General features: G+C 50.1%; 2 protein-coding genes across 2 annotated transcripts in view; both read left to right on the top strand.

Annotated features, from left to right (window-relative positions):
- Window positions 1-13,174, top strand: part of LOC142488419 (uncharacterized) — a 337,058-nt gene that overhangs the window by 59,693 nt on the left and 264,191 nt on the right. The gene's annotated exons all lie outside the window — the stretch shown is intronic.
- LOC142488397 (uncharacterized) overlaps window positions 1-13,174 on the top strand; it is a 39,108-nt gene that overhangs the window by 247 nt on the left and 25,687 nt on the right. The window contains exons 2-3 of the mRNA XM_075588877.1: window positions 12,376-12,527; window positions 12,818-12,931. Coding sequence (XP_075444992.1) covers window positions 12,509-12,527; window positions 12,818-12,931 — 133 coding nt within the window. The 5' untranslated portion in view covers window positions 12,376-12,508. The remainder of the gene's footprint in view (window positions 1-12,375; window positions 12,528-12,817; window positions 12,932-13,174) is intronic.

The following is a 13,174-nucleotide window of genomic DNA, read 5'->3' as shown; positions in this document are numbered from 1 at the left end:
ACAGAGACAGGCTGCTGCAGTATAACGCTGAGTATAAGGGCTGCAGCGTGTGTGCCACAGAGACAGGCTGCTGCAGTATAACGCTGAGTATAAGAGCTGCAGCGTGTGTGCCACAGAGACAGGCTGCTGCAGTATAACGCTGAGTATAAGGGCCGCAGCGTGTGTGCCACAGAGACAGGCTGCTGCAGTATAACGCTGAGTATAAGGGCTGCAGCGTGTGTGCCACAGAGACAGGCTGCTGCAGTATAACGCTGAGTATAAGGGCTGCAGCGTGTGTGCCACAGAGACAGGCTGCTGCAGTATAACGCTGAGTATAAGGGCTGCAGCGTGTGTGCCACAGAGACAGGCTGCTGCAGTATAACGCTGAGTATAAGGGCTGCAGCGTGTGCCACAGAGACAGGCTGCTGCAGTATAACGCTGAGTATAAGAGCTGCAGCGTGTGTGCCACAGAGACAGGCTGCTGCAGTATAACGCTGAGTATAAGGGCTGCAGCGCGTGTGCCACAGAGACAGGCTGCTGCAGTATAACGCTGAGTATAAGGGCTGCAGCGTGTGTGCCACAGAGACAGGCTGCTGCAGTATAACGCTGAGTATAAGGGCTGCAGCGTGTGCCACAGAGACAGGCTGCTGCAGTATAACGCTGAGTATAAGAGCTGCAGCGTGTGTGCCACAGAGACAGGCTGCTGCAGTATAACGCTGAGTATAAGGGCTGCAGCGCATGTGCCACAGAGACAGGCTGCTGCAGTATAACGCTGAGTATAAGGGCTGCAGCGCGTGTGCCACAGAGACAGGCTGCTGCAGTATAACGCTGAGTATAAGGGCTGCAGCGTGTGTGCCACAGAGACAGGCTGCTGCAGTATAACGCTGATTATAAGGGCTGCAGCGTGTGCCACAGAGACAGGCTGCTGCAGTATAACGCTGAGTATAAGGGCTGCAGCGTGTGTGCCACAGAGACAGGCTGCTGCAGTATAACGCTGAGTATAAGGGCTGCAGCGTGTGTGCCACAGAGACAGGCTGCTGCAGTATAACGCTGATTATAACAGCTGCAGCGTGTGCCACAGAGACGGGCTGCTGCAGTATAACGCTGAGTATAAGGGCTGCAGCGTGTGCCACAGAGACAGGCTGCTGCAGTATAACGCTGAGTATAAGAGCTGCAGCGTGTGTGCCACAGAGACAGGCTGCTGCAGTATAACGCTGAGTATAAGAGCTGCAGCGTGTGTGCCACAGAGACAGGCTGCTGCAGTATAACGCTGAGTATAAGGGCTGCAACGTGTGTGCCACAGAGACGGGCTGCTGCAGTATAACGCTGAGTATAAGGGTTGCAGCGTGTGTGCCACAGAGACGGGCTGCTGCAGTATAACGCTGAGTATAAGAGCTGCAGCGTGTGTGCCACAGAGACGGGCTGCTGCAGTATAACGCTGAGTATAAGAGCTGCAGCGTGTGTGCCACAGAGACGGGCTGCTGCAGTATAACGCTGAGTATAAGAGCTGCAGCGTGTGTGCCACAGAGACAGGCTGCTGCAGTATAACGCTGAGTATAAGAGCTGCAGCGTGTGTGCCACAGAGACAGGCTGCTGCAGTATAACGCTGAGTATAAGGGCTGCAGCGTGTGCGCCACAGAGACAGGCTGCTGCAGTATAACGCTGAGTATAAGAGCTGCAGCGTGTGTGCCACAGAGACAGGCTGCTGCAGTATAACGCTGAGTATAAGGGCTGCAGCGTGTGTGCCACAGAGACAGGCTGCTGCAGTATAACGCTGAGTATAAGGGCTGCAGCGTGTGTGCCACAGAGACAGGCTGCTGCAGTATAACGCTGATTATAAGAGCTGCAGCGTGTGCCACAGAGACGGGCTGCTGCAGTATAACGCTGAGTATAAGGGCTGCAGCGTGTGCCACAGAGACAGGCTGCTGCAGTATAACGCTGAGTATAAGAGCTGCAGCGTGTGTGCCACAGAGACAGGCTGCTGCAGTATAACGCTGAGTATAAGAGCTGCAGCGTGTGTGCCACAGAGACGGGCTGCTGCAGTATAACGCTGAGTATAAGGGCTGCAACGTGTGTGCCACAGAGACGGGCTGCTGCAGTATAACGCTGAGTATAAGGGTTGCAGCGTGTGTGCCACAGAGACGGGCTGCTGCAGTATAACGCTGAGTATAAGAGCTGCAGCGTGTGTGCCACAGAGACGGGCTGCTGCAGTATAACGCTGAGTATAAGAGCTGCAGCGTGTGTGCCACAGAGACAGGCTGCTGCAGTATAACGCTGAGTATAAGAGCTGCAGCGTGTGTGCCACAGAGACAGGCTGCTGCAGTATAACGCTGAGTATAAGGGCTGCAGCGTGTGCGCCACAGAGACAGGCTGCTGCAGTATAACGCTGAGTATAAGAGCTGCAGCGTGTGTGCCACAGAGACAGGCTGCTGCAGTATAACGCTGAGTATAAGGGCTGCAGCGTGTGTGCCACAGAGACAGACTGCTGCAGTATAACGCTGAGTATAAGGGCTGCAGCGTGTGTGCCACAGAGAGGCTGCTGCAGTATAACGCTGAGTATAAGGGCTGCAGCGTGTGTGCCACGGAGACAGGCTGCTGCAGTATATCGCTGAGTATAAGAGCTGCAGCGTGTGTGCCACAGAGACAGGCTGTTGCAGTATAACGCTGAGTATAAGGGCCGCAGCGTGTGTGCCACAGAGACAGGCTGCTGCAGTATAACGCTGAGTATAAGAGCCGCAGCGTGTGTGCCACAGAGACAGGCTGCTGCAGTATAACGCTGAGTATAAGGGCTGCAGCGCGTGTGCCACAGAGACAGGCTGCTGCAGTATAACGCTGAGTATAAGGGCTGCAGCGTGTGTGCCACAGAGACAGGTTGCTGCAGTATAACGCTGAGTATAAGGGCTGCAGCGTGTGCCACAGAGACAGGCTGCTGCAGTATAACGCTGAGTATAAGAGCTGCAGCGTGTGTGCCACAGAGACAGGCTGCTGCAGTATAACGCTGAGTATAAGGGCTGCAGCGCGTGTGCCACAGAGACAGGCTGCTGCAGTATAACGCTGAGTATAAGGGCTGCAGCGCGTGTGCCACAGAGACAGGCTGCTGCAGTATAACGCTGAGTATAAGGGCTGCAGCGTGTGTGCCACAGAGACAGGCTGCTGCAGTATAACGCTGAGTATAAGGGCTGCAACGTGTGTGCCACAGAGACGGGCTGCTGCAGTATAACGCTGAGTATAAGGGCTGCAGCGTGTGTGCCACAGAGACGGGCTGCTGCAGTATAACGCTGAGTATAAGAGCTGCAGCGTGTGTGCCAAAGAGACGGGCTGCTGCAGTATAACGCTGAGTATAAGAGCTGCAGCGTGTGTGCCACAGAGACAGGCTGCTGCAGTATAACGCTGAGTATAAGAGCTGCAGCGTGTGTGCCACAGAGACAGGCTGCTGCAGTATAACGCTGAGTATAAGGGCTGCAGCGTGTGCGCCACAGAGACAGGCTGCTGCAGTATAACGCTGAGTATAAGAGCTGCAGCGTGTGCGCCACAGAGACAGGCTGCTGCAGTATAACGCTGAGTATAAGGGCTGCAGCGTGTGTGCCACAGAGACAGACTGCTGCAGTATAACGCTGAGTATAAGGGCTGCAGCGTGTGTGCCACAGAGAGGCTGCTGCAGTATAACGCTGAGTATAAGGGCTGCAGCGTGTGTGCCACGGAGACAGGCTGCTGCAGTATATCGCTGAGTATAAGAGCTGCAGCGTGTGTGCCACAGAGACAGGCTGTTGCAGTATAACGCTGAGTATAAGGGCCGCAGCGTGTGTGCCACAGAGACAGGCTGCTGCAGTATAACGCTGAGTATAAGGCTAAGGCCCCGCTCCCAGAGTCAGCGCGCCCGCACTACAGACAGGCGGGGCGCTGACACTACACAGACCGCGATATGCGGTCTGTAGGGAGCGGGAGCCGGAGCGGGAGGTGGGCGGGAGTGGGAGGATTGACAGGGAGGGGGGGGCGTGGCTTGAGCGGAGGGACCCGCTACTCTCCCCCCCCCCCTCCACGGGCTCGGGCTGGTAAAAACACACACACACACACTTCGCTAACCTCTGCTGGCCATGCATTGAAGTAGTTTACCCACACATACTGCAACTTGCCATATTAACAAGACTTGCGACCTCAAGCAGGTGGGAACCGCCAGGCATGAGACGACATACAGTGCACGTGGTATGCAGCTTTTCTGTACTAGTTTATTTATGAGCGATACATTCCTTCACCGCCGTGCAACCATTTATAACGGGTAGAGAGATTGGAGCGGGAGTGGGAGGATTGACAGGGAGGGGGGGCGTGGCTTGCGCGGAGGGACCCGCTACTCTCCCCCACCCCTCCCTCCACGGGCTCGGGCTGGAGCTGGTAAGTAAAACCCACACACACGCAGGCACTCATTCATACACACACACACACAGGCAGGCACTCACGCACTCATACACACACACACACGCGCGCACACACAGGCAGGCACTCACGCTTTCACTCCACACTCCTCCCCGCAGCCTCTCCTCCTCCCGAAGCCTCCCCTCCCCATTGGCTCACAGCCACACCGCGTGACGCGTCAACGCTAGACATCACCATTTTCTTGTGTCCCCTAGCGGCTGACGCGCCACAGCGTCTAGTGCTCAGTGCCGCCAGGAGGGACCGGGACCGGCTCGCGAGGATTCCCCTGCTGGTGGGGAACTCGCGTGTGGCCGCCCGCGCCAACGAGTGCAGCGGGACCGAGGCCTAAGAGCTGCACCGTGTGTGCCACAGAGACATGCTGCTGCAGTATAACGCTGAGTATAAGGGCTGCAGCGTGTGTGCCACAGAGACAGGCTGCTGCAGTATAACGCTGAGTATAAGGGCTGCAGCGTGTGTGCCACAGAGACAGGCTGCTGCAGTATAACGCTGAGTATAAGCGGCAGCGTGTATGCCACAGAGACAGGCTGCTGCAGTATAACGCTGAGTATAAGGGCTGCAGCGCGTGTGCCACAGAGACAGGCTGCTGCAGTATAACGCTGAGTATAAGAGCTGCAGCGTGTGTGCCACAGAGACAGGCTGCTGCAGTATAACGCTGAGTATAAGGGCTGCAGCGTGTGCGCCACAGAGACAGGCTGCTGCAGTATAACGCTGAGTATAAGAGCTGCAGCGTGTGCGCCACAGAGACAGGCTGCTGCAGTATAACGCTGAGTATAAGGGCTGCAGCGCGTGTGCCACAGAGACAGGCTGCTGCAGTATAACGCTGAGTATAAGGGCTGCAGCGTGTGTGCCACAGAGACAGGCTGCTGCAGTATAACGCTGAGTATAAGGGCTGCAGCGTGTGTGCCACAGAGACAGGCTGCTGCAGTATAACGCTGAGAATAAGAGCAGCGGCGTGTGTGCCACAGAGACAGGCTGCTGCAGTATAACGCTGAGTATAAGGGCTGCAGCGTGTGTGCCACAGAGACAGGCTGCTGCAGTATAACGCTGAGTATAAGGGCTGCAGCGTGTGTGCCACAGAGACAGGCTGCTGCAGTATAACGCTGAGTATAAGGGCCGCAGCGTGTGTGCCACAGAGACAGGGTGCTGCAGTATAACGCTGAGTATAAGGGCTGCAGCGCGTGTGCCACAGAGACAGGCTGCTGCAGTATAACGCTGAGTATAAGAGCTGCAGCGTGTGTGCCACAGAGACAGGCTGCTGCAGTATAACGCTGAGTATAAGGGCTGCAGCGTGTGTCACAGAGACAGGCTGCTGCAGTATAACGCTGAGTATAAGGGCTGCAGCTTGTGTGCCACAGAGACAGGCTGCTGCAGTATAACGCTGAGTATAAGGGCTGCAGCGTGTGTGCCACAGAGACAGGCTGCTGCAGTATAACGCTGAGAATAAGAGCAGCGGCGTGTGTGCCACAGAGACAGGCTGCTGCAGTATAACGCTGAGTATAAGAGCTGCAGCGTCTGTGCGGGCCCCTCCTGTACACACGGGCCCCTTATAACACGGGGGGGGGACTATGAGACACATTGGCACACAGCTGTGCAGAGCATTACCAGTATTGTGACTGTATGTATATGGGCCTCGCACAGAGGGGCACAGTGTGTTTATATATATATATATATATATAAATATATATAGCTGGGGGTTATTACCAGTATTGCAACTGTATGTATATGGGCCTCGCACAGAGGGGCACAGGGTGTATATATAGCTGGGGATATAGGGGTTATTACCAGTATTGTGACTGTATGTATATGGGCCTCGCAAAGAGGGGCACAGGGTGTATGTATAGCTGGGGGTATAGGGGTTATTACCAGTATTGTGATTGTATGTATATGGGCCTCGCACAGAGGGGCACAGGGTGTATATATAGCTGGGGGTATAGGGGTTATTACCAGTATTGTGATTGCATGTATATGGGCCTCGCACAGAGGGGCACAGGGTTTATATATAGCTGGGGGTATAGGGGTTATTACCAGTATTGTGATTGCATGTATATGGGCATCGCACAGAGGGGCACAGTGTGTATATATAGCAGGGGGTATAGGGGTTATTACCAGTATTGTTTTTGTATATGGCTTCGCACAGAGGGGCACAGAGTGTGTGTGTATATATATATATATATATATAATATATATATAGCTGGGGGTATAGGGGTTGTATATAAAAATTGTTTTGGTTATTCATAGCCCGGGGTCGGGTCCTATTGTCTGACCTTTGGCCACGTGCTCAGCTAGTGAGAACGCACGCGTATAACGGGGAGGAGCACTCAGGCCCTGCCTCTGCAGTAGGGGTTAATCTGAGGTAAATAACAAAGGGGTGATACTGCACCGACACACTTTATTCGAGCAAATACCCAGTATGTACCTGGCAGATACCTGGAATGCGCCGCTCCTCACCTCTGACAAGCCCCGTTGCGTTTGCCTTCCCAGCCTGGGTTCATGCCTGGCTGACGGGCGGCTGATCTGTTAAATGATAATGATTAGGATTTAATAGGCTGCAATGCTTCGCGTGTCTACCAGATGGCATACATTCATGAATTGTAATGCAGTATATATATATATATATACTGTGCAGTATTGCAGCCAGCGGGAATAAAATGCTTCAATCCCTGCCTGGAAAATAACCCAATGCACTCGGGCAGAAAACAGTCACAAACCTCAATACACCCGGGTATACCCGAATTCGTGGGACTAGCCGAGCTCGAATAAAGTGTGTCGCCAGTGTATATATGGCTAGATATATCATATACCAGCAATAGACTTAGTGTGACACTTTTTAATTCACTGCAATCCCAAACACATTCTCAAAATAGTCATAGTCAGTAAGTCCCTGCTGAGCCCTTATGGTTTAGTGTGTGAGGGATATGTTACATCCGTCAGCCAGATGTTATTTGCCAGATCAGAGGTTACTGCTACATGTGTCTGTGCATATGTAAAAATCTATCTGCGCTACGTTGTGTCTAAAATAGTGATACACTGTATACAGAGGCATACTCTACCAAGTGTCGTTATGCCCCGAGGCACGTTTCAAAGACCGCATCCAATTATAGCCTCTAATAGTAAAGATACAGTGTAGCTACCATAGGGTTGTTAAAGCAGAGACTTGTTTCTAACGTAATATGTAATTAGATACAACAGGGAGTCGCAGTGGATGTAACGCATAGTAGCACATATATATCTGAGTGTGTTATGGATATAACATGCTGGGCATTGACGGCAGAGAAACCCAACACAGACAAAGTGTGTCCATAATGCTGGCGGCAGATGCCCGCAATAGTCAGTCATATTAGGCCAGTTTCACTTATCTGTGTATCAAGTCAGCCTGTGTTTGCGTCTAAGCCCTTCGTATTCACTTCCGCGTAGGTACTTCCGCATGGTGACGTCACTCTGTCACAATCACCTGACGCGCGTTTCACGCAAATATACGCTTTTTCAAAGGTAAGTATAGTGAGTAGGGGGAGAGTATTTATAGGACTGCGGTTGCCCTGGTAACCGCTGCCAATAAGCGCGGTTACCCCTGGCTGGTTACAAGACATGTCCACATTATTATTAAAACATCACACGGAGGAAAATAGGTAAAAGAGAGAACAAGGATACGTGGCCATATGACATAGAGAGTATTATCTTCCCTAAATGCTCTATATGGTCAGATATGTAACAACCCACAGATGATCGAGGATTCTTAAAGGGCCAGTAGCTAATGTACTGGTCCACAGAGTAGAATAATCGGTTGATACAGACGGAGTGGAATTAACCAGAAGTCTGGACCCAGACTGGTAGGAAAATAGTAGGACACAGTTGTCCATAGATGGTAAAGAATTCTTAACAGACCAGTAAAGCCAATGATGGTCTCTAGATATAGTCAACAATAATTAAATAATGGGGTACGATTGGTGTGTTCTATGAGCCAAAATAGATGACTGAGTGATGAGTAGTTGTTGAACTTGTTAATTCTGCTCTGATATCTATATACTTCATAGTGAGTCCACGTTGAGTAATTAACACTATGCCATCAATATCCTTATTAGTCAGAGATCTAACTATTGTGTGGTATATAAAGAGTGGGACTGCCCTAGCATGCTATTCCTACATGGAACATGACAGGCTACAGCCCAAGATTAACCCAAATCCATAAGGAGTTGGGTACCGGTCTAAATAAAGGGTGAAAACTTGAATCCTTCGTTGAGTCCCTGTGGAGACAGTGTCCACAGATCAAATATCCAACGGGATTCTATAGCAGGGATGCCCCAGTATAGCAGCGGTACACACATACATGCCCAGGTATCATGAGCCTAGAGTAGGGGTTCAGAAAGGTGCTCGAGCTAAGCTTATAAAGCTGAGCATGTTTGCAGTGTTTTAAAAAGTTTAAAAGTATTTTTCTAATGTGTGTCAAGAATGAGGCTAGTGAATGTAGGGAATATTTACACTCACTCCATTCCTGACACCAGCATAAGAACTCATAACTTTTAACACGGAGAAGACAGGACACCACATTATTAAACGGGAATAGTTTAATACGTATAGATATTGCTGACCTGTATATGAGCTGATGGCTTTCTAACTCATGGATTCCTGAAGAGACAGGTGGCTACCAGGCTTGGCGTCGCTGTGTCTGTCCAAGGTCCGTACTTGAAATACTCAGATGTCTAGGTTTTAGAGGGTCACTGCCGTTATTCTGGAGCACCCACATCCTGGCCTGACACAAGGCAACCTAACACCCTTTGCCCAAGATCCAGACTCTGTGGAGCCTGAGCAGCGGGTGGGCTAGGTATGCAAGAGGCAGAGGGGTCAGAATAGCCCATGCCACCTTGCTACGTGAGAAAAGGTGCCCGCCCTGCTTTATAATACCGGCAAATCGGTGATTGGTTAGCTGGAGAATTCCCACGCTCTGATAAGCTGGTCAGGTTAGTGAATGAACGCCTGAAGGCTTAAGAGAGCCTGCAGCCAATGGGGAGCACAGATTCCAAGCGCAGATCAACAGCGGCGAATTCAAAGATGCTCAGAACTGAATAGACGCGAGCCAGCTCAGGGACTTTAAAAGCAGAAAAGTTTCTAAGTCCAGCTTGTTACACCGGAGTGGTCGCAGCAGGCATTGCATGCAGAAAACTGTTCCAGGACTTTTGTGAGTAACTACCGGTCATTGGAAAGTGCTCTGAAAAGGTGATCTTAAGGAATTTCGTTCCGGAAACGGATTTATTCGTTAGCCCCATTCCCAGCAAGTGTGTCTGTCTTTTTTATGAGAAATAAATTACCATTTATTTTACCATCTTGTTTTACTCAATCAAATGATCCCAGTTATAAAAAGGTTTTGTAGAACCTGGTCTCCCGTGACAGCAAGTCTAGGTGAATGAGATCGATTTCGATCGGGGCATGGTTTGATCAAGAGATATTATGTATTTTGGATTTAGAAACAATACTTAGGAGGGTGGCTGGGACGAAGATGTAGTCAATCCTGGAGTAGGAAAGATGGGGGGCTGACTAGTAGGTGTAGTCCTTCCCACTTAGGTTATCCTCTCGCCAGGTTCTAAGCCCTCAACCCAATAAGATAGACTTTTTCTTAGCGTTCCTTCGGTTGGTTGAGTCTCGGGAGATGGGGTCTAGTTGGGGATTTATGGCCAGATTAAATTCGCCTCCAATTATTATGTTACCCTTGGCCACGATGTTGAGTGTTTAAAAACAAAACAAAAAAAACATTCAGAAATTGAGCGCTTCTTTCATTTTGTACATATATATATTTGCTAGTGTGATAGTTTGACCAAACAATGATCCTACTATTATTATAAATCTGCCCTCTCTATCCTTTTTGATTACATTGGGAACAAATGGTGTGCTGCGGTTCAAAAAAATTGCCACCTCTTTCTGACCGAGGCTGAGGAGTGATAACATTGCTAAAATTGTTTATCGCAATACTTTGGAAATGCTGAGTTTTACGTATCCCCCTCATTCTTTTAAAGTCTGAGAGAGCCAACTTTCTTTTGTTTGGGCTGTTAAAACCTTTAACGTTTAATGATATTTTTAAAGACGCGACTGGAGATATATCTGCTGGGGAAAACTTCTCCTGAGATATTTTGAGGGCTTAGCAGGGACAACCCATGCCAGATGGATGGGAATGTACCTGAGAGATCCCTACGGAGAGCGTCTGTTAGAGGGAGCTGGTGCAAGGGAGGACCACAGAGGGGAGACTAACAATAACAAACCAAAAAGAGAGCAATGTGGGGCGTAATTACCCATTGCTCTGGTGCCCTTGGGGACAAAAAGGGGTGTAACTTGGGGAAGAGGGGGTACCAAGGGACGTGTGTGGGGGAGCAAAGTTACACTCTCCTTGTGTAGGGGCAAACAAACTTGAAGCCATGGAACTGCCGTCCCACAAACTTCCAAGGCCCCACAAACCATAATTCTAGGTAGTAATAGCACACATAACAGAATTCTGAAAACAATATAACTTTTCAGTAGTCCATAGAGCGAACCGGAGTGTCTCTGAAACCTGAAACTTAAAACTTTTACCCACCATAGGTAAACAACACAAGACATCACTCCCGGGGTGACGGAAGGGAGAGTAGAGGGGGCCCCCACCCCCTCCCCAGTCCAGACCGCCACAACGGACTCACTCCACATCCCATCTCGTCCAGCCACATTCCTCCCTCCCCCAAAGCAGAGATTCTTTAAAGAGTGTGAGGACCTGTTAGTGGTTTTTTTCACGGTTGGATGGAAGGAGGTACCTGAGACAGTGAAGAGGCGGCCATAAATTCCTCGAAGGGAGAGATGGTAAACCATGTCATATACAAGTTTGGCGTAATCCTTCTCTGATTTATTCTGGACTCGGGCAGGTCTATTTGTGCTCAAGTGAGGGGAACTTCCCAGAGAGCTGTCCGTGTAGCAATTGAAAGGTAGGTACATGCCGGAGCGCGAACAGAGGATCCGTGCCCCAGATCCGGCTATGGTCTGAATAAAAGAGGAAAGCTTAGCTAGGGAGTGAGTAATTCGGCTGTCGGTGTCTATGTGGCTTGACCAGCTAGGCATGATTAATGCCATGTTTCTGGTCACCGGGCCTAGCCAGGATATACTCACTGATTGCTATTGTTTTTCTGGGACGTCTCTCCCAGCTGGAAGTTCAAGGCCTTGTCGCTGGAAAAAAGCTGGGCAGGAAAGACTGCCAAGGTCTCTCATAGCAATAGTATTGCCTTCTTTGACCACCACTAACCTGAACGGGAAGGCCCAGAGGTATTTTACTCCCGCCCTCAGCCTGGTCGGGATCGGCAGGAAGCCCCTCCGCCTAGCCAGTGTCGATGGTGATAGATTCTGGATGACCTTAGGGATATTTTCAAAAGCCAGATCAGAAGGACCCCTCATCGTGCGTGTGACAGCCTCCTTGGTTTTGAAGTATTGGTCTAGTTGTAAGGCCTCCTCAGTTTGGTCAGGAAGGACTTGGTTTAACCATTTGGAAAAAACTCTTCTGGATTCGTGATTGACTCGGAGATGCCTTTGATTCTGATATTGTTTCTCCTTTCCCGGGTCTCGGAATCTTCCTGTTTCTCCAAGATCTCATAGACCTGTTTTTGGAGTACTTCCAGTTTTTACTTTCTTTTGGGCTTTAATGGACTCATCCAGTTTACGCTCCACTGCATCGGTTCTTTGGTCTAGGGCAGCGATATCCTGTTTAAATTCCAGGAGGGCCTTCTGAAGTTCTGTTTGTAACAGAACATTTCAATTGCCGTAGAGTTCCCTCAGGTCCTGCTTCCTAGCCATGAAATTAAGTTCCTGTTTGAGGATGGACCATATATATATTTTTTTTTTGTCCCCCTGTCTTCTATGAATCTTTTGCGGTTAATAATCTTGGGTTTGAAAGCCCTACTATATGCAGTATATTTGTCCAATAAAACAAATCATTACAATTCTGTTTTCTCTTTTATACAGACACATTCTGACATCCAACAAAGCAGCACTGCCCACTGCCAGCACCTCCAGAGCAGAACTGCCCACTGCCAGCACCTCCAGAGCAGCACTGCCCACTGCCAGCACCTCCAGAGCAGCACTGCCCACTGCCAGCATGGATCCACGCTTGTTAAGTGAGTAAAGGAGATATTTTAGTGTCTTTGAAATCTGCAAGGAGGGAATATCTGATTGGTTTGGGTGTTTGACTTGCGTAACTGCCAAATAATCTTGTTTTCTTATAGAACCACCAGCAGGTAAGAAGATAATATATCTTCAACTCTTTTGTAATTTTTTTGCCAGAAGGGCTAGTAATGCATTTCTTTACAAGAGGTATTATATTATACCAATATCAGAGGAGGTGAAATCACAAGAAGCACCCCCACTCCCAGCTTTACATGATGGATTTCCCTTTTCTTATTGCCAGGTTTCCCAGTGGTTGTACCGGAGAGTTTAGAGATTAAGTCGGAGAAAGAAGAACTGAACACTGAGGAACATCTGATCCCAATAAAGGGTGAAACTGTTCAATTTCCTGTCTCTGGTGAGTACCTTTTTCCCCTTTGTCTGCACAAAGGGATGTTAACTTGTCACCTCCCGAGCGGCACTGCCCATGACCAGCACCTCCAGAGCAGTACTGCCCAGTGCCAGCACCTCCAGAGCAGCGCTGCCCACTGCCAGCACCTCCAGAGCAGCACTGCCCACTGCCAGCACCTCCAGAGCAGCACTGCCCACTGCCAGCACCTCCAGAGCAGTACTGCCCACTGCCAGCACCTCCAGAGCAGCA

The sequence above is a fragment of the Ascaphus truei genome, chromosome 2 (assembly GCF_040206685.1).
Source record: "Ascaphus truei isolate aAscTru1 chromosome 2, aAscTru1.hap1, whole genome shotgun sequence".
Classification (NCBI taxonomy): domain Eukaryota; kingdom Metazoa; phylum Chordata; class Amphibia; order Anura; family Ascaphidae; genus Ascaphus; species Ascaphus truei.
This window is presented reverse-complemented; position numbering and strand designations above follow the sequence as displayed.